This window comes from Dysidea avara, chromosome 5 (genome assembly GCF_963678975.1).
Source record: "Dysidea avara chromosome 5, odDysAvar1.4, whole genome shotgun sequence".
NCBI classification, from domain to species: domain Eukaryota; kingdom Metazoa; phylum Porifera; class Demospongiae; order Dictyoceratida; family Dysideidae; genus Dysidea; species Dysidea avara.
In genome coordinates, this window is record NC_089276.1 from 33,638,023 (window position 1) to 33,659,517 (window position 21,495).

The 21,495-nt window shown below is 36.6% G+C and overlaps 2 protein-coding genes across 2 annotated transcripts; both read left to right on the forward strand.

The window, feature by feature from the left end:
- Window positions 1-7: 7 nt before the first annotated feature.
- Window positions 8-8,229, forward strand: LOC136255824 (TNF receptor-associated factor 4-like). The gene is made up of 2 exons (XM_066048719.1): window positions 8-104; window positions 6,432-8,229. Exon 2 carries the CDS (start codon window positions 6,497-6,499, stop codon window positions 8,084-8,086), a length of 1,590 nt encoding a protein of 529 aa, XP_065904791.1. The 5' UTR covers window positions 8-104; window positions 6,432-6,496; the 3' UTR covers window positions 8,087-8,229.
- Window positions 8,230-12,003: 3,774 nt separating this feature from the next.
- Window positions 12,004-15,657, forward strand: LOC136255832 (uncharacterized). Its single transcript, XM_066048727.1, has 2 exons — window positions 12,004-12,410; window positions 15,286-15,657. The coding sequence occupies exons 1-2, from the start codon at window positions 12,082-12,084 to the stop codon at window positions 15,536-15,538; spliced, it is 582 nt and encodes a 193-aa protein (XP_065904799.1). The 5' UTR covers window positions 12,004-12,081; the 3' UTR covers window positions 15,539-15,657.
- Window positions 15,658-21,495: the final 5,838 nt, after the last annotated feature.

The following is a 21,495-nucleotide window of genomic DNA, read 5'->3' on the forward strand; positions in this document are numbered from 1 at the left end:
TGAAAATATTTCTGCCGAGACATTCCCTGTATAAATCACGTGATGTATAAATATTTACCATTGCAATGGCAACATGATGTTGGGCAAGCCGATGGTTTGACCAGGTATATTATTGCTAAATGTTACTGTTTATTTCCTTACACGAAGTGTTAAAGGTATATAACGTATAATGAGGTTTCGTTTAAAGTGTGAACGTGCCGTGGCATTTATGCTTGATGTTAGGCAGCTAGTAACTACGTTAATAGTAGTACAGTTATAGCGAGACTGAAGGAGTGTACATCTGTATGATTACTCGGTGTTTCGATCCTTACATACGTAATTAAACTTATTACAAATTTAAACTGCTCATTGTTGTGTTGTTGCTGTTGTAAACACTTACAGTGCTTCCCAGTCTGGTTTACCCACACACCATATAAGCAGACTTGTGGGTATTTTGTCACTGGTATTGTGAGGGGTGTTACTGTTGTGGACATGTGCTACTTTGTTCAAGTTTTGGCAGGCATGTCCCAATACATTTTACAGTGGAACCTGTGTTACGGCATAGATCCTTTATACCCCGGGATTGGAATCTTCTGTTTTTAACACTTCCATCCGCACCTCCGTCGACACCTTTCTACAAAGAGTTCTATGAATTGATGCATCAGTAACTCGACTTTAGCGTATTAATTCTCTGTTTAGTGGACAGTGCGGGTAATGAGTTTACTTCAGTTCGATTAACAAAGGATGGATAAGTACACAAAACAAATTGTAAGTTAAGAAGACATTGTCTTAGGTGGGTAGAGCTAGCCAACTGCCAACTTTTGTCGCCACCATTGAAACGGCAAAATTTGAACACGGAGATATGGACTAATGACTTCGCTGGTTCGATTCCTTATCCCAAGTTATACTTACGGACTGAATTTGACGCTCATAGAGTGAATAATTCCAGAGTTACAGCTAGCCAAAGTTTTAATCACTTGGGTCTGTCAGCGAGTTTTGTCACTGTTTTTGCGTCCACAATCACCTTTCCACCTTATTCGAAGTAAAGAACAAGATTACTGTATCAAACAACACGAAATTCACTACAGAACAATGGATCAGAGTTTTCTCCTTCCAGTCAACACCAATTAATTAACGGTGCGGATAGTCCAACAAGTAAGTACAGCAAGTATGCGGAGATTCCTATCCCGGGGTATAAAGGATCTATGGTTACGGTCACCTGGATTAAGCGGTCACCTCTGGATAACAGCCATGGACACGAGGTCCTAAATATTTTCCCATACAAATGTATGCATTGTTGTCTGCATTAAGCGGTCACCTGTCTAACGCGTATAACGGCCAACCAAGAATTCGCCTATGAATCACTGTATACATAACTTTCTCCTTCATATAGCGGTCGCTACCTTTTATGGTGGCTTGTTAAGCCAACTGTCTGGCACCATAGCACCGTTTCAATTAATGCACAATTATCACACTTCCTGTCTTTCAATGAATACTATATAACCTATCAGGCTTCATTGCTTAAACGTATTCAATAGCTATAACCAACATTCATAACAAGCTCACCTTGCCTTTCTGTACTAAAATATTATTGCATTGCGGTTGGCGCGAGCCTCTTAATAATAATCACTCATTTATAACGGCAATAGCCACTAAAATGCTGCTGACCACCTTATACAGGTTTTCTCTATAACAGCCACCTGTATATAAAGGCCAGATATATCTGGTCCCAAGGTGACCATTATAGACAGGTTCCACTGTATTTGTCTTTAAAAACTGTCTGGAAATTACTTTTCTGTAGACAATTTGATTGAAGTTTACAAAATAACTAGATGCTATGAGACGGAGCCATCTACATTTTTTGTACTCAATAGTTCAAACACCACCAGAAGCTACCAGCTTAAGTTGTTAAAGTGAGACCTAGGTTACTTGTTTGGCAGCACTTCTTTTCAAACACTTTGAAATGCTATACTCAACTCCTCAGTTGAGACTGCACATAATTCAAGCAGTGGTTATATGAGTTGTTCTGGAAACAACCTGGATGTGGGCATACTCAAAGGCTTGTGGCCTAGTCCTGGCAAATTGATTTTGCTAGGGAATTCCAGCCCTAATAATAATAATATTATTATTGAATAAATTATTAACTGAAATTTTTAACCATGTGCTGCATAATTATTTTGTGTCCATTAAGTAATTTATTTGTATGTGGGCAGGCAGTCATTTTTTCCAGTTTTAGAAATTGCTGCATTTTGAACCATTATTGCTACAGCCATGGCAAGCTGCATTAAAGTATGCTTATTGCTTTAGCTTGCGTCTTCATCTTTTAAGTCACAAAAATATGAATTTTTTGCCGACTTGATAGCACATTGACAAATAAAGAATTGTTTTACTGAGCCTGTTAAGTATGCTGCAATGAAAAACTAGGAAGTCAAGTATCATACAGTATGATATACTGTATAGTAGGGACCAACCACAAAGGAGTAGGCATGGTTCACGAAATACCATCACCCAAAAACCAGCCGCAATTCTCCCTGACGACAATGAGGCAGTATTGGTAGGTAAAACTAAGCCCAAACAAGCTTTCAGATTGACCTGAAACGTTTTCAACAAGTTGCTACAGAATTTAAAAAATATATATGTAACGGAATTTTCTAGTGACTGACTGACTGCCTGACTGATGCATTCAGATAAGTGTAAGTCGATAACAGCTTGATTTTTTCACTGTTCGACGTCGCTTCGGTCTGAGAGATGCCTTTTGCAGTATGTACAATGCATTCTTCATGGGCTTACCAGTGTCCTCCTTTGTGTCCCATTCATCTCTGCTGACAGCAAAGGGTGTTGATTTGGCAGTAACATGTGATGACTTTCCTTTGTAACAGAAATTGTCTGTATTTTTCATAGTGGTTATTTTGATTGCAAAGGTACTTTCGAACAGTTCTTGATTTTTGAACAGTTTTCCATTCATTTTGATCAAATTTGGTGCAATAAATAGCCATGTAGTTGACAAATAAGTATGAGCAATGTTGGTTGTTGATGTCTTGGTTAATATTGCTGATGTTTAAGTTGATATTTTTACATGTTTAAATCAAAATAGCTATACAGTTTCATAAGTAACAACTTCAGCTGTGAAACTTTAAGAATTGTATTTGTCGTGACATAAACCTCTATGACATGTGACATAAAAATTCCTATGTTGTGGCATCCCTGGGATATAACACTTCTTATGTTTTGCTGTGATTTAATATCGTGCACTACTCCAGCTTGTTTCAGTACTTTATATCGATGTGCTATGGTCCCTACTCTAGTTGAAAATTCCTAAAATAATTTGTGTACTTTTATAGTGGTACAGATTAATGGAACAATCAGTACATAAGCAGATCTGGGTGTTGGACGGGAAACAAGAGAATTTATTTGGAGTGCCCTAACAGTTGTACAACAGATGGGTTGCATGGTCTGGTTTCCAACTCCAAAGCTTTTCTATACAGCGGTATATTCCAATAGTTATCCCTAGTTATAATACTATAATATAATATATTTGCAATTGCAGAGGGTCACACTTGACATGAAAACATTCTGGAATTGTAGTACCTAGAGTCCGACTCTTGGTAGTACTTATACAGACCAGCTCTTTCATGTGGCCTACTCTAAAAATTTACAAGTCTGCATACAATCTCGCAAGCATTCCAGCACACCTTTCAGGTGCTTCCAGCCAGATCAGCAGATACTTAGTGTATATGGTTCGCAAGCAATTCCAAATGTGTATGGGTGATTGTTCTATTAGAGTAGTTTACTGTTCTATATTGAAATGTATGGCCGCTAGGAAATATTTATATCTGGATACCTAAATCACCTATCGTAACAAATTTGCTTATTGAAATAGTAGTAAATCTTTGTAATCTATTGGAAATCAGCCACATTCAGAAGGAAAACTTGTGCTAGGGTGTTGGTCTTGCCGGAAGTGATTAAAATTCTAACTTCGCGTGGCTTTAAGTCAACACATGTGTAAAATTACTATGATGTCACATCATGTCACATCATTATTGAAATGACATTGAGGACTTGCAGTGTGATGTAAAACATCGTAATTGCTAAGCAACCGTAGCTGTTGGCCATGTTTTGGGACAGTGTTGTGGCTAAAAAGTGCTTTCTCAGGATTTGGTACAGGCTGTAATGAAGCGAATCAGTGTTGAGTTGTGCTATAAATTAAAGGTGGACCGATACCGATACCAGTATCGGTATCGATGCCGATACCAGTGGTATCGGTATCGGATCGGTATCGGTAATACAAGGTACAGATACCACAGTAGACACTCACCATTTTTATTTAACCATCTCTAAGCTAAGTTTCCAGTAGCTAATAGCTTAGTTGAGCTAATCAGTAACTTAGTTGAGCTAACAAAGTAGCGAAACAAAGCCTTTGCTACTCTTTTCCAAGTATTGCTGCAATTGCTTCGTGTGTATTCTAATGTATTAGAACACGTGAACCCTTTGTAATTAAATGGTAGTGCAGTTGTTCCTCAAGAAATAAGTTTATGACTACTTGGCTTGCTTTTTCATGAAAAGGTTTGGTTGAAAAGCTGTAACAAACATTGTACATTTATCGGCCGCCCACGCAATTAATTGCCTTATCAATAAGCTTACAAGAAAACTACCTCAAATCAAGAAATTAGTAATCTACCATGATGTTTATCATGTTTAGCTGTTATACAATGAATATTTTAAAACTTGATTGAACTGAGATCAATCAATTACTGTGATGTTTTAATAGCTAGCTATGTATCACGATGTATCACAAAAATGAAATTTCTATAATAAACTTGTCTAGGCTTCAATGTATAGTATCGGTATCGGTATCGGTATCGGCAAATAATTTCAGTACAAATACTTGTATCGGAAATATCGGTAAAAAGTAGTATCGGTCCATCTCTACTATAAATACCACCCAGCTTGTTAAAAAAGGCGAAGAAGTTAGAATTGGTGAGTATTGTATCGAAATTTAATTAGCCACCTATTTCACGAAGCCAGTGATAAAATCTTCTATTTCGAAACCAAGCCCGCTTCCCAGTGCCACTATACCCAGCGCTTAGTGAATAAATCTTGTTACCTTATTCTGACCGAATATACACCATAGAAAGTTGTCCCAAAACATGTCTGCCTAGCAACCGTTGCTTCACGCGTGCAAGTCCTCTATTGATTATCAAAATAAAGGATTGCCATTTATCGAGATGTGAAAATTGTATGGGTGAGTGATTGGATTCACAGTAAAGGAAATGTTAACATGTCATAGATCACAGTCTTTTACCACTCTAACAATTCCTATTATGCTCAATACTTTGGTCAAAACTAATTTTGCTCAATTTATGGTAGTCAGCCCCAACTGCATTTCACCATGCATGCAGTGACTGTTCTATTAGAGTATCTCAATCTTATGTATTTGTTATCATGTGACTGTTGTGTTGGAGTATCGATATTTAACTGCCCAAAAGCAAGAAGCTATAATGCACCTATCTATGTCATGCCCCACCCCCACCCCCACCCCCCGGGTAGGGTGGGGGAGTACAGGGGATTTGACAAACTCTCATATCAAATTCCCCAGTACTGGGGCTAAGAAGCGTGTCAAAACACCACCATGTTTCCATTTCGATAGATGGGTTTCTATAGATTTGATTTACCTATTAAATTTTTTTTTTGGTTCAGCAAACTGCCACAGTCAAAATCCCCAGGGGTGGGGCAAGTGTAGATGTCAAATCCCCAGTAGGTGTATGGGGACCCTCAGGGTGAGGGGGTTGACATTGATAGGTGCATAATTATATTGTTGATATCTTATGATGTGTGACTGTTCTATTAGAGTATCTCAATTTTTTTAATGTCAGTAAATGCTCCCCAGTGTGCACTTTTTGAAAACTGTACCTGCCAATTATGCCAGCATTTTCTCATCGCTAATACCCTCCTCTTCTGCCCAAAACTTTTGCCAGATGAATTAATGCAGTCCTACCTACAACCTGCTGTATAGGTTTTACTTACATTACTCCATCGACCAGTGATCTATACCAACAGCTGTACACTTGGTATTAGTAAAGCACTAATTAATCGGTACAACATTTGGTCAGAAACATTAAGAATTTGTGTTGGATATTAAAATAATGTAATTGATATTATACAGAATCTAGATAATAATGAGTTAAAGAGTGGTAGAGCAGTGCAGCACAGTGTTCTAGTTTGCTCTAAATAAGGCAAAAGGAATGTTTATAATTATCAGTGTGAATTTGGTAGAATCAACACTTTTACCATTCTGTTGCTGGGAAAACTCTTAATGAACATCTACCTACACTATAACCTGAGTGGTGCACAGATATCCAATGTGCTCTGGGTGGTAATGCTATACAACTGTTAGATTATAGACATTATAATTGATAGTGTGTAATGATTACATGGTGGTTGTTCACATTCAGGAGTGGAGTATCCTGCTAGAAGGAAGCCTTCTACTGTAGGCTCATTGTTTATCACAATATGTAATATGGCTGCTACTAGTACCTTGGGTGGGTATGATTATGATTACGTGGATGTGCCATTGGATACTTTGTTATGCAAAATATGTCTCTGTCCGAGCAGAGAGGCTCAACTAACTGTTTGCTGTGGCTACACGTTCTGTAAGTCTTGCATCCTGTGTGCCAGTGAGGTGTCATCCACTGCACAAAAGTGTCCGATGTGTTTCAGTAAGGGTTTCACAAGCGTTCATAACAAGCAAGTTGATCGGCTTGTCAGAAGTCTTAAAATATTTTGTCCAAACAAAAAGATTGGATGTGAGTGGCAGGGTGAAGTAAATGATATTCGTTACCACAGTAATCACTGCTGCTTTGAAGAAATAAATTGTCCCAATGACTGTGAGGTATCTGTGCAGCGACAAAATCTTACTAAGCATATTGAGACTGAATGTGTACATCGTAAGGTTGACTGCCAATATTGCCACATCACTGAAGAGTACCAGTTAATTGAGGGTGAACACAAGGAACAGTGTCCTAAGCTACCCCTGCCATGTCCTAACAAGTGTGATATTGATAACATTCCTCGTGAAGAGATGAATGGGCACAGAAAAACTTGTCCACTTGAAGAAATCAACTGCGTCAACAAATGTGGAAAAACTTTACTACGAAAAGACATGAAAGATCATGAGATTGAGTGTGTGCGTCGTAAAGTTAACTGTCGGTATTGCCATATTACTGGAAGCCATCGTTTTATTGAAGGAAAACATAAGAAACAGTGTTCTAAATTGCCCTTACCCTGTCCTAACAAGTGCGATATCGGCATTATCACAAGAGGGGACATTGAAGAACACTTGAAGATGTGTCCATTAGAATCAATACAGTGCCAGTACCATGAAGTGGGTTGTACAGAAGTGATAAAACGCAAATACCAGGAGAAGCATTACACAGAAGAAATGGAAAAGCATCTGTCCTATACTAAACGTGAACTTAGCCATGCCAAGGAAGAGCTGGTACAAACAAAACAACAACTAGTTGCAATGGAAGCTACACTAGTAGCGAGGATTGCAGAAGTTGAACTTTCTGCTCAGAGAAGGATTAATGAGTTGGAGTCACGACTACAAGGTACATTTCTCTATAGCCAACACCTCAACATTGCTTCCACGAAAATTTGTTCAGGTAGAGAAACATGTCCAGTGATTTTCAAAGTACCCGACTTTACTAACTTAAAGAAATCTAATCAAATTTGGTATAGCGAAACATTTTTTACCCATGACAAAGGATGTAAGATGAGGCTGTGTTTGATTGCTGCTGGCAATGGGCTCGGTAAAGGCACTCATGTGTCTGTGTACGTGTACCTGTTGAAGGGTCTATTTGATGACCAGCTAGTGTGGCCAGTAAACATAGATGCTAAGGTGATGTTACTAAATCAAATTGCTGACAAAGATCATGTTGTTACGGCAACCAAAATTACAGCTAATAGAGTTGTGTTCATAAAAACAATGGTTGTTAATGTTGACCAGTTCATTTTGTACAAAGATCTTTACACAGTGACTGGGACATGTTCTTTTCTTAAAGATGACATCATGTTCTTCCAAGTTAACTGTATTTTAGATACTAATTGATAGATAGTATCGTATTGTTATTGGTGTGGTTTTGAATAACACATAATATAATAGTATCAGTATAGGTTTGCAATGTTATTGTTGTATTGTACAAGTACTGTATACCCTATTGTCTATTTCTGTATTTGGTATAATTTATCTCATAGTTCTGATCTTGTTCATGAATTCATATGTGTGTCTCAAACATGCAGCAATATTGTGCAATAAAGCTACACCAAAACACTACAGGGCAACACCAGTAAATGTGACTTTACATAGCTATATATTCTGTAAAGCTTTCATTGGAATTCTGATTTGTGAATAGAGTAGCTATATGTGAGCTGTAACTCTAGATCTTTAATGGTTTCAGCTATGAAAGGCCAGCATGACAACCACAATAATGGCAATAAGAAGTTGCCAACTATTATAAACCACTAAAACTTATAATGCCAAAAGAACAGCAGTCCAAAGCTGATATTGCCATCATACGTAAACGTTAGTATATATGTTTGTTAGAACTTATAAAATTCACATTCATATAATTATAGTGTGCTTGCCAGCAAGGGTGAAGACAGAATTCAGAAAGTGTGTGTGTGTGTGTGTGGTAGTGATGTGTGATATTAGGATTTTGGCTTCGGTATGATATCGATATGATAATTGGTAAAATATTGAATTTTCGGTATTTTTTTTCTTCTGATTAATTGCGTGGGGTAAATATTTATAATTAGCAGCTATGCTTTATAGAATTTGTGATGAAGGTAATAACAAGACTTTGAAACTGGTAGACACTTTTTAAAATGGTAAACTGTACAGAACTGAGCTTCATTTCTACCGTGATTGCACAATCACACACCAAAAGTTGTAAATTACCAAAATATTACTCAATATATTGAAAATTGTAGCAAAATATTGACTACAATAAATATTGATATCAATTATAAAAATATTGAAATTCAATATGATATTGGTATTGAAAAAAATATTGCAATGTCAATAGTATATTACACATCACTAGTGTGTGTGTGTTGGAGGGGGAAGATCATAGTTATAGACATTGTATAATTTAATTACAGTAGAGGCCATTGTATAGAGTGTGAAGTACACTCCAAAATTTTTGCTATAGCGTATGCATAGTCAGTATCCACTAACAAACTATATACAACTGATCAAAAAGTTTGACATCTTTTATTAGAGCATCATGATCTTATTTTTACATACATTATCAAGTAACCTTTGTGCATTGAAGATTACACACTGACTAAAACCTCCCAGCCATATTCATGGGCACATTCCTGAAATTGTAAAACGTGTGTGTGTGTGTTTATGGTATATTAATGCAGTGATCAGTGTAATATATATGGTGGCATTATTATCACTGCATGAATGGTAGTGCTTGCAATTGTTGACAATGGTGGTCAGTGTCAACAGCCATTGAATCATTCAATACTAATTTGTGATCTTTCAATTTGCATCATAACTGTAGTTTCTGGTTATGCCCTAGTTTCTGCACTGTCTTGATAAAAATAGAATTTCTTTATACCCCTAATTTCATGCCAAAATCTGCCTGAATCCATTTAAAAGTCAGAAGTATCCTTGCAACATGTGTACTTGCCTAGTTTACATAGTTAATAACCATGTATCATTTTTAAACAAGCCCGTTGGGATCAGATCGATGCAGCAAGGCTAACCAAGATGGAATATTGCAGCTTAAGGACTGATCTTTCCTACCAAGTTTTGTATCAAAGTATTTGCAACTTTTTTTTGAAGATTGGTGGTTTTGCAGCAGACATTCACAAAGTTATCCCATACACGTTCACCGAGTGCCATGTCTTCCTAACAGCTAAGTCACAATTTGATGCATATATAGCTATACATGTTGTCTGTAGCAAAGTTGGGTTGCTGATCATATGTTAATGTAAAACATTACCTTAGGCCATGGCCAATTATAATAAACCAGTTAAATCCAGATAAATTACATGTTCATAGCTATTGTTATGGTAAAGCTGTTGACAAATTACAGATATTTTTTTCTACTCAGGGGGTGTGGCCACATAGGCATGTAGTTGCACTTACTGACTTATAGGGGTGAAGAAACTGTGTAACCACTAAAAATGATCATAAAGATTTGATTTAATAAGTGACTCTTTATCAATAGCAAATAGAAACACCACGCATATTTAATATGATTAAACCGTGGCCATGCAATATGTGATCACTGGATGAGTAGTAGTTAAGTTTCAAAGTTTGATAAGTATGCGGCTGGTGTGATCACTTGTCAGTGCATGCTGATAACCTCTATTTATAGATCTATATAGGATTCCTACAACCTTGTATACGTTTGACATAGTAGCTATATAGCTAGCATTGCTACATACTTAACACTTTCTTCAAGCATTAATTATATATATATATATATATATATATATATATTATAGCTAGCTACTTCAATTACACTAAAGTCTGTATCAATTATTGATGCCATAGTGGCCTAATTGCTGCTCTAATTTAACTGAAGTGCTCACCTTTGCATATCAGGAAATAAAAGGACACAACACAGCATAGGTGATTCTAAGGGGGCATGCCATGCTGAAAAATGACATTTTAAAAATCTTGGGGGAAGGTTGCAGTATAGATTGGCATTGTTATTTATAGCATTTTTCATGTTTTTAGTATAAATTTTAGGTTGTTTTCAAGCCTTTAAATTGCAAAAATCCTGCAGCTTCTGGGGGTTGCATCCCCAGACCCCCGTGAAATTCTACTTTATACTACAGCCAAACAATAACAGTTATATTGTTCCCTACTTGCCCCCCCCCCCCCCCCCCCCCTGTAGGTCAGGTCTAGAATCACTACTGCAACACAGAGGTAGTAATTGTCAGAACACCTGATGAGTTTTTAATTCAAGAAATAAAGTTTCAGCTTGTAGCACCATACCCCAACTATGTTCAAGGATGACAGGCAGTCAGACCAATTTAACTTTCCAGTTACCAAAGCAAAACAAAAAATCAGTAACTATCATACAACTGAAGACAAAAGAAAAGAAATCTGATTGTCTTCACCCCACATGCAAACACAAGTATATAGCTACCAAGGTAGAGACTCAGAGGTACCCTCAACTGTCAGAGGAACTGTTATGATAGGAGACGGCCTGAGAAGGTAACAACTACCAAGGTGGTACAGATATAACATGCACTCAAAGAGCAAAACATACCAGAAGTAGAACTACGGCCAACTGCATGGTCTGGTCACATAATTAGTGTTGTTTTGGTTCTAGGGTACTAGAACTAAAGGTACTTTTAGTACAGTAATTTGTTTTTAGTTGTAGTATACAAAACTGAATCAAAATTAGGAGGTGATTAACTAAAACTAAAGGAAATTTCTTCAACTTTTGGTTCTATTACTATAGTATAAATTAAAATTTGAGGTTTCAGACAAAAGTAAACCTGACTGTGCATTCTAAAAGGCAAAGACCACTGCTATCACGATTTATTGAAGTTGCTTATGTCTATAAGTGAAGTCATAAAACATCTTTACTCTTTGTAAGCTGTTAACAATACGAAATAAAACTCCTCATGCGGGTATATAACTACTGAAAACTGTAGTACTATTATTATCTAAAACTCCTGTAAACTGAGGGTACTAGAACTAAACTAACTAAAATTTCTGCAAACTGGGGGCACTAGAGCTAATACTAACTAAAACTGTTTTTAAAATTCAGTATTTACCCAATATGATACTACAACGCAGCACTGACTGAACAAGGTCACTAATATACCATGCAATATCAGGAGAGGTGGTGCCGGGATGAGGCATTAGAAGACACATTCTTGTAACAGGACTGATATAAACACCAACAGAGGTCCAATATACTGTTGTGGTTTCAGTTGGGGCCGGCGCGGCTTATTATCTCTGTGCTGGCCGGCGACACTCGATCAGTTTCTCGGAATATCGCGTTTCTCCGTATCATATCGACTACATATCGGCTTTCACAAAGGACGTTTGCGTGATAACAGCTAAAAATGTCTAGTGCTAACTTCAAAGGAGTGAGATGGAGTGGAGAGGAGGAAAGCAGTTTCGTTGACAAGCTCCTTTCGCTCGAGCTAAGAGATATAATGGATGACGAGCAAGATTACGACATCTACATTGGCAAAGGTGGTCCTAATTGTCATTTTTATCACCATTATATCGTTGTCGAATCGCCGGACCTCCCAATAAGAAGCAGGCGTCTAATCTTGGAGCTTTCCAAGACAAAGGATCACGTGGGGAGAATGAAAGTCGTCCCTTACGTTAGAATATTCTCAGGTGATGGAAATCCCGATTATAAGATAACAGTGACGACAACTTTAAGGTCCGATTATTCTATCCTCGTGTGCAAATACTGTATCTGTGCACAAGGATGGGTGTTAAAAGAATCATCTTTTGTTTGTACTTTTCATATGTTTGTTTATTGTTAGCTATCAGTTTATTCAGTTGTGTCTTTAGACCAGGCACAGTTGACTCCCTTGTTACTCACCATCCTTTCCACCCTGTTGTGTGAAAATTCAGTATGCACCTATCAAAATTTTGCGCTCCCTAACCCCCCCCATACAGGGAAACAAGGACATTAGGTCCCAGATGTGGAGATTTAGGCAATACCTGTAACAAAGAAAGTAAACGATTAACCCAAAATTTTGTCCAGAGTTTATAGACTTGTCAAATCCCTCGAGTCCTTGCCTGCATAGGTGTAAAAATAGACTAGCCATCATTTAGAGGTAAGGTAGTAAGCTTTTAGAGGTATGTGGTGACAGATAACCTGTTATGCACAACTGATCCATCTTATTTTACATATGAAAATTAAAACGTAACTACTAATTCTGCATGATGATGAGCCTAAATTTCCAGTGCTTTAGTAACTGCTGTTCACTAGTATTGTTTTAGTACTGCTATAACTAAATACTTTTAGTTTAGCATTTTAAATTTAAATATGCTAAATTTGAAATACTATTACCATGCAAGCTGATTGAAACTTTGACTAAAGTGAACACAGTTAAACCATTTTATATAAATGTGTGCTTTATTTTTGGTCACACCAGAAGTGCCTTGGTGTCTAAAGTAAACTGTATAGTGCTCTGTAACAGAGTTAAATATGAATGCTTAGAACTAGTTGTCTAGGTTAAACAATGAAGATGACGTAAACCAAACCCATGCAACTACTTATAGTATAAGCTAATTAAAAGATAATAGCTACTTGTATCAAAGCTAAAGTTGTTCGGGTTAATCAAAACTAAAACTATTGCTGATCGCAACAAAACTAAATTTAATTTTCCAAACTAAAGCAACAGAACTGTTCTTCATGATATCTTTTCAAAACACACCACAGGTCATTTATTTGTAAATCAGCTGAAAAATCTTACTGCTCCTCATATCAACTGCTGTTGATATTCATTTTACAAGTCTCAGGTTTCATTTATTGTAAGTCTTGTTCTATAAATAAAGCAATTGTAATCTCCTACAAGACCTGGTGTATGAAGGTAATACCCCCTGGCCTTCAATTAAGACCTAGTATTTATTTGAACGCAGTACTTGTTTGTCAAATACTTAGGCCCAAGAAGTCAGCACACTGCATTGTGGGTATATTGACAAGTAGCTCTATGATCCTTTAACTGATTGGAATCAATTTTGCCTGCCAGGTAGGGGAGTCCACATACCAGATTTGAAGGAAATTGTCTTTACCATTTCCAAGCTATGAATGGCCAAAGTTTCAGTTTTTCTTTACTTTTCTCTTCTATTTTTCACACACTTTGCAAAGTCCGCCATAAGCACTCTCCGATCAAGTTGAAATTTGGCACACTTAAAAGGGGCTATTAAAGTGAATCTCAGTACCATTTTGGTAAGAATCCAGTCTGCATTCATATAGAGTTATGACCAATTATTTGTATAAAATATGATCCAAATTGTGTCATGCATACAGGGTAAACCACTTGAGAAATCAGTTGAAAATTGGTCTGTAGTTAAGAGTAGCCATAGTAGGAGTGCTTTTTGGTTGTTTGAAAGAAATCAAGATTAAGACCACAAAGATACAATGCAAAATCCGACAATGTGTAAAAATCACGTGGTCACGTTTTGTTAATAAACAACGTTTAGTTGCCACGCCTACTAGAAAAAGTGCTAATAGGAATGAGCTGAAAGTCAGTGTATAGGTGGATTAAGTGTCGTAGAATAACCTTTCAGTAGTTTAGAAGAATTCAAAATACTATGTGTATGCTTGATGGAGTTACTCTAATAGTGCAGTCACCCTATTAGAACAGTCAATAAGTAGCAAGTCATCCTTTAGAAAGTTAGGTTACAATCAAGTCAAGTGACCATGCAGAGAGTTCAGCTACAAATAAGTCACCTTATAAAGAGTTCAGCTACAAATAATTCACCCTGCAGAGAGTTCAGCTAGAAACAAGTCACCCTACAAAATCTGCCATAAAACACAAGTGCATGATTGAGGTGAAATTTGGAGGCTTAGTCTAAAAGCAAATACCAGTGCATAAATTTTGTGTGAACATTCACAGAGTTATGACCGATTGTTTTCATTACAAAAGATTGAACTTCTGTCACACTTGCAGAGAAAACTGCTAAATTGAAAATTGGTTCATGGATAGATTAGCCATTGTAGGAGTTCCTTTTGGTGGTTTGAAAGGAATCGAGATAAAGACCATGGAGATATAATGCAAAACTATACTTGTGTAACAGTTGTTTGATTGAGTTTCATAAATAAAGAAACCATTAGTTTTCACGTCTACCAGGCATACCACTTAGGGCATAGAAAACCCTTTCAGCTAGTGGTAGAAGAATTGAATTAAAAGCCACTGATGAAAATCACCTATATATGTGTAGCAAGTGTGCAATCGAGATACTCTAATAGTATGGTCACCGTATTAGAGCATTCAGTGATGTTAATAAATTTCTGTATTAGAACATTCTGCTATGTAACAAATCATCCTGTAGAAAGTTCAACTACAAACAAGACACCATATAGATGACGTTCAGTAGTACTGTCTATTACAAGTCAACCAGTAGAGAATTCAGCTATGTTATATGTACAGTAACTCTATAGACCATTCAGTTATGTAATAAGTCACCCTATAGAGAGTTCAGCTCAAACAAGTCACCCTGCAGACCACTAAACTATAAGAGCATTCAGCCATGTGTTCAAGTTACCCTAGTTGGCAATTGTTATTTTTGTTCTTTAACAGGTTGCTTGCAGAACTAGCATCTCAAGTTCTTTATTACCTGGGAAGTTACAATTTGATCACTGCAAGTTGCCAAACATTCAGCGACAAGTTTTTAAAAGAACTAGGTTCCAGTGGGTATAACACTTATGTTAAGACTGCTGGTGCTGCTATTGTTGGATCGGTTGCTACTGGAGCTGCTGCTGTTGGATTGCTTGCTGCTGGAGTAGGATTGTGCTACTGGTTAACAGGCGACAAGGAGAACAAGAAGAAATGATTATATAGCTACCAAAACTGATAACATTGTTCATGAAAATGTCTTCTAACATGTATAACACATTTATCATTTTAATTACATGTGAAATACAGCTATTCCATTATCTCAGGAAAGCATAATTTTTTATGTAAACTGATTCTAAAATTTACTCAGGTTTGCTTATTTGTTTTTTTTACTTTGGCCAGTGATGTTGGCAGCTTGTAATGTGCTAAGTAAATTATTTAATATTGAGGTGCTTGTACAGCAACAAAATCTTACTAAGCTTGTTGAGACCTGTTAGTCACTTCACAGAAGAACACCACTTTATTGAGCATTGAGTTAGGGTAGAATACTAGAAACAGTGTCCTAAGCTACCCCTATCATACTGACATATAAGTATGATAGATTCTGTATGTATTGCATCTATGCTATACTGATGCTAAGCAATACCACACAGTAAATTCAAATGGATTAATTCAACCTCCATGGGTAAATTTAAACTACAAACTTTTTTGTTAAAATGACCATCTAAAAGTAGTTATAACTAGGGTAGGCTTTTGGACTAAATCAGTTAAAATAACTAGGGTAGATCAATATAACTGTTCACTTAGGATGTTGAAATAACATATTTGGGTAATTTCAGTGTGTATGGTCAAGTCTACTATGGCACAGATTAGATGACCAGCTACGTGGTTAAATTTACAGTACACTGACTGTTGTAACATTTGTGTTACATCCCACAATCAAAAGTGAACATGGAGAACATAGGTTTTATATACAATTTGATAAGATCAGGTATGTTTAAAGTATTAAGATGTAGTATGTATGCAACAATTATTGTGAATATGTGTCAGATAGATTAATGTATGTTATTACTAATGATGACTGACTTGTTAATTAATGTAAACAAACAAACAAATAATTATTTTGTGACGTCAGTTAATTTTACCACAGATGGTTAAAACAACCATGATGGCAAGGTTATTTCAAACACTTGGCTAGAGGTTGAAGAGACTTTAGGGCATCTGGGTAATATGACTATATCTTATGAAGTTAAAATAACCAAGTACATCCTTGGTCATTACTACCAAAAAATCGGTCGTTGAAAAATTTGGGTCATTTGTACCAATTTGAATTTACAGTGTAGGAAGCATTTCAACAGTACATGTCTATATAGGCTCTATAGCAGACACATGCAGTACAACATCCTTAATTGTGATGAGCTATGTATCCAATATTGGTTCAGTAGTTGCCTTATTTGCCTAACCTGCTCCTACAGGCTACACGAATTGGCTCCACAATGCATGTTCAATATACATAATATATAGCTACAGTTGCCGGGCTGTTTACTTTAGAAAAATGTGACTGCATGGATTTGACAAAACCAGGCTTCCACACACATCCAACTTTATGACTTGAAAGGACCATAACACATTATAGGAGCATCCTATCACTTTCAAATTTTCACTTGTCATTGCCTAATGTTACGAAAGAATTGAAAATTTAAGCCAATAGCATACTGAGTGGTCAAGTTACAAGCAGTTAAAGTCAAAGAAATGGATGCATGTGGAAGCCTGGGTTTCCAGCCACAAATAACGTTTTGTGCAAGTTAAGAGCAGCATGCATGGAAACCAGTGTTTAATTATTCTAGGATTGTTGGGAATTAGGAATCAGTCACTAGGAAAATAATTTATAGTTAGCTACACTATGTTGCACAACCATAAAACTAGAACAGTACTAGTTGAAATTACCAGTTATAGTCAAGACTGCCTGCCATACATGCATGCATTGTTGATTTTTATGATTGAACAAAACTTGATACTACATGCAGTTTAGCTATATAGAGCTAGTGTTGCAATGATGAAATATATATAGTGATGCTAGGGACAACCATTTGCCCCTCATATACACAATTGTATATAGTAGTGCACTGTGTGTGTTCAATTAAGTCAGGTAGAATAGTAACTAGTTTGTGTGAATAGTTAATTATTGTATGCACTACTAGATTTTTGATGGACTGTGAGCATCTTTCAAGAAAAAGTGGTTTATAATAATAGGCCAACTGAGATTCATTTATTTTTCATGGTACTAGAGCCATTTTCAAAACATGAATTCTAGGCTTTCTTTCATCTGAGGATATTTCTGTTGGTTGTGCATGCCACCCTGAGGCTCCGTTCTGAAGTTCATGATTTAAAAACAATTTGATGCCTTTCTAATTAATTTTTGAGATTAATGATTTGAAGACAATTTCGAGAGTTGTGTGGGCTATTTGAAAACAAGTTTAATCTATAAGAAGCTGTGTAAATTAGACTATTAGACAGCTGAATAACTAATAGTAACAGCTGTAATAGCTACCAGACATTTGACCGTCAATCACTTTGGGGATGTTCCTTTTAGTCACATCTTCCTCCATATGTCCAGTATTATATGCTTCACAAGTTTGGATCCCCCATACAACCTCCATACAACCAAAAACACCAGTGCTATTGAGTCTGTGCAGAACAGAGCTGCTTGCTGGGCTGCAGGCAGTTGATGCATGGGGTCCTGTTTCAAAGTCCTGACCCAAATCATTCACAGAAATGTGTCTCTCCTTACTACAACGACCAACTTGGGAAACTTGTCAAACTTTTCTTTGTGTGTCTTTCCTCTGTGACATTTTCCATTAAATTAAGGTACTGACTCCTAATTAATATGTTTCGATTCCTACAATTTAAAGAAGTGAATTGCCCCAATGACTGTGAGGTACGTATATCTGTGCAGTGACAAAATGTTACTAAGCTTATTGAGACTGAATGTGTACGTCGTAAGGTTGACTGTCAATATTGCCATATCACAGTAGAATACCAGGGTATTGAGGTTGAACACAACTTACACAAGGAACAGTGTCCTAAGTTACCCCTGCCATGCCCTAACAAGTGTGATGTTGATAACATCCCTCTTGAAGAGATGAATGACACAGAGAAAAATTTGTCTACTTGAAAAAATTTAATTGCGTCAACAAATGTGGAAAAACTTAACTGCGAAAAGACTTGAAAAATTGTGAGATTGAGTGTGTGCATCGTAAAGTTAACTGTCGATATTGCCATATTACTGGAAGCCATCATTAAAACATAAGAAACAGTGTCCTAAATTTCCCTTACCTTGTCCTAACAAGTGGGATATCGGCATTATCACAAGAGGAGACATTGAAGAACACTTGAATATGTGTCCATTAGAATCAATACAGTGCCAGTACCATAAAGTGGGTTGTACAGAAGTGATACTTTTTGTATTGAATTCTTCCATATGAACTCGCTAAGACCGGGAGAAACATTGCAAAGAAAGAAATGGAAAAGTATATGTCCTATACTAAACATGAACTCTGCCATGCCAAGGTACAAACAAAACAACAACTAGCTGTACACTAATAGCGAAGATTAAAGAAGTTGAACTTGCTGCTCAGAGAAGAATTAATGAGTTGAAGACTTGGAGTCACAACTGCAAAGTGCATATCGGTACCTGACAGCCAACACCTCAACATTGATCACTGAAAATTTGTTCAGGTGGCAAAGCATGTCCAGTGATATTGACAAAGTACCCAACTTTACCAACGTGAAGAAATCTAACCAAGTAGCAAAGCATTTTTTACTGATGTAAGATGAGGCTGTGTTTGATTGCTGCTGGCAGTGAGTTCAGTAACTTCAGTAAAGGCACTCATGTGTCTGTGTACGTGTACCTGTTGAAGGGTCCATATATGATGACCAGCTAGAGTGGCCAGTAAATCTGGACACTAAGGTGATGTTACTTCATCAATTGCTGACAAAGATCATGTTGTTATGACAACCAAAATTACAGCTAATAGAGTTGGGTTCACAAAAACAATGGGTGTTAATGTTGACCAGTTCATTTTGTACAAAGATCTTTACACAATGACTGCGACATGTTTGCTTCTTAAAGACGACATCATGTTCTTCCAGACAAAGTTTCTATTGTAGTAGTTTAGATGCTTACTGTTAGATGTATCGTATTATTATTGGTGTGGTTTTTGACAACACATAATAGTAGTATCAGTAGATATATATATGTTTGCAATGTTATTGTTGTACTGTACAATGTAAGCCAGTAGCTTTCAGTACTGTACCCTGCTATCTATTTCTGTTTTATCTTACAATTCTGATCTTGTTCATAGCTAAATGCAAATAAAAGAAGCTTAAGGTCATAGCATTAGTATGTTTAATTTGTTATATAGAACTTACCGAAAGTTCACGTTCATATAATTAGTATGCTTGTCTGCTTGATTGTGTAGTTGTTCCAAGCTGCCAGGGACAATTACAAGATTTCAAAAGTGTGTGTGTGTGGTGAGGTCATAGTTATATATATTAATTATATAGTAATCTTTGTACATAAAATATTAATCACTGACTAAGCAGCACTGGTCATAATTCATGGATACAAGCCTGGTTTTCTGAAAATACATTAAAACATGTGTGTGGGTTTATGTTTATTTTGGTCAGTATAGTGACTAGATTTGTACATGTGAAAAGGCCAAGGGTCTTATATATAGCCTTTCCAAAATCCCAAGTTCAACCAAGCATAACTCCTCATGCTGTTAACACACTCAGCAATACTTAGTGACCAAATTTCAGGGTGGCATCATATTCACAAGCTATAAGTTATAATGGATTGCCAGGCTGGTACAAGTGATTGGCAGGATATAAGACACCTTTTTGCAGATCCGGTCTCTTAATTGGTACTTATGGTGGCATCTGATTCATTGTCACTGCATGAATTAATGGCACTGCTTTAATGGACACTTTGGGACCAAGCAATTTTGATGAAATTTTACTGTTTTAAGAAGGTTGTCCTTTCTCAGAGGTAGAATTGCATTGGTAAAGGTTTATAGGAATCACAACTGTTCTTTATAAGAAGGTTAAATGTAAAGCGTCCTTAATTTACAGGAAGGGTCTTTTAATTATAGGAGAGATCAAGGAATGAAACTTTTAATGATTTTTTTTTGTAGTTATATGTGTGAGGGTATGATGTGAAAACATATCATACGCATTGCTGCTACAATGCCAAGTAGGGATTTCCCCTCATAGCTACTACATGCACATGCACCATATCTACTTTTTATCACTATAACACTATAATATAAGTAGCTATATCCACAGCCATAAAACTAGAACAGCAATGACCGGTTGTAGTCAAGACCAAGTGTTGATTTTTATGATTGGATGAAACAAGATACTACAGTTTGTATGTAGAGCTATACGTATAGCTGGTGACGTGATGAGCACAACCATTTGCCTCTGTATGCAACTATATGTACAGTGGTGCACTGTGTATGTTGAGTCAGGTTGAATAGTATGCACTATATATAGCTGTGGGAGTGATTGTAAAGTGATCTCCGCATTGGGATGCTAACCCAGGGGTCCAAGACCAGCCAGGGAATCACATATTTATGGACATAGCAATCTGCAAAGATTTGTGTGGAACTCCGGTGTCTTTTAAGAAAAAGTGGCTGTGGTTTATAATTAGGCCATATGAGACTGAATATAGTATGAATTGTTAAAATGTTTTTCATGGTTTTGGAGATAATGGAGCCGTTTCAAAATAAGGATTTTTGGGCTGTCTTTTAATCTGAGGATATTTCGCAAGCATTCAAGCACACCTTTCAGGTGCTTCCAGCCAGATCAGCAGGTAGTTTGTGTATATGGTTCACAAATGTGTATGGGTGATTGTTCTATTAGAGTAGTTTACTGTTCTATATTGAAATGTATGGCTGCTAGGAAATATTTATATAAATTTGCTTATTGAAATAATAGTAAATCTTTGTAATCTATTGGAAATCAGCCACATTCAGAAGGAAAACTTGTGCTAGGGTGTTGGTCTTGCCGGAAGTGATTAAAATTCTAACTTCGCGTGGCTTTAAGCATAGATAATATATACCTCCGGAGATATATATTATCTATGCTTTAAGTCAACACATGTGTAAAATT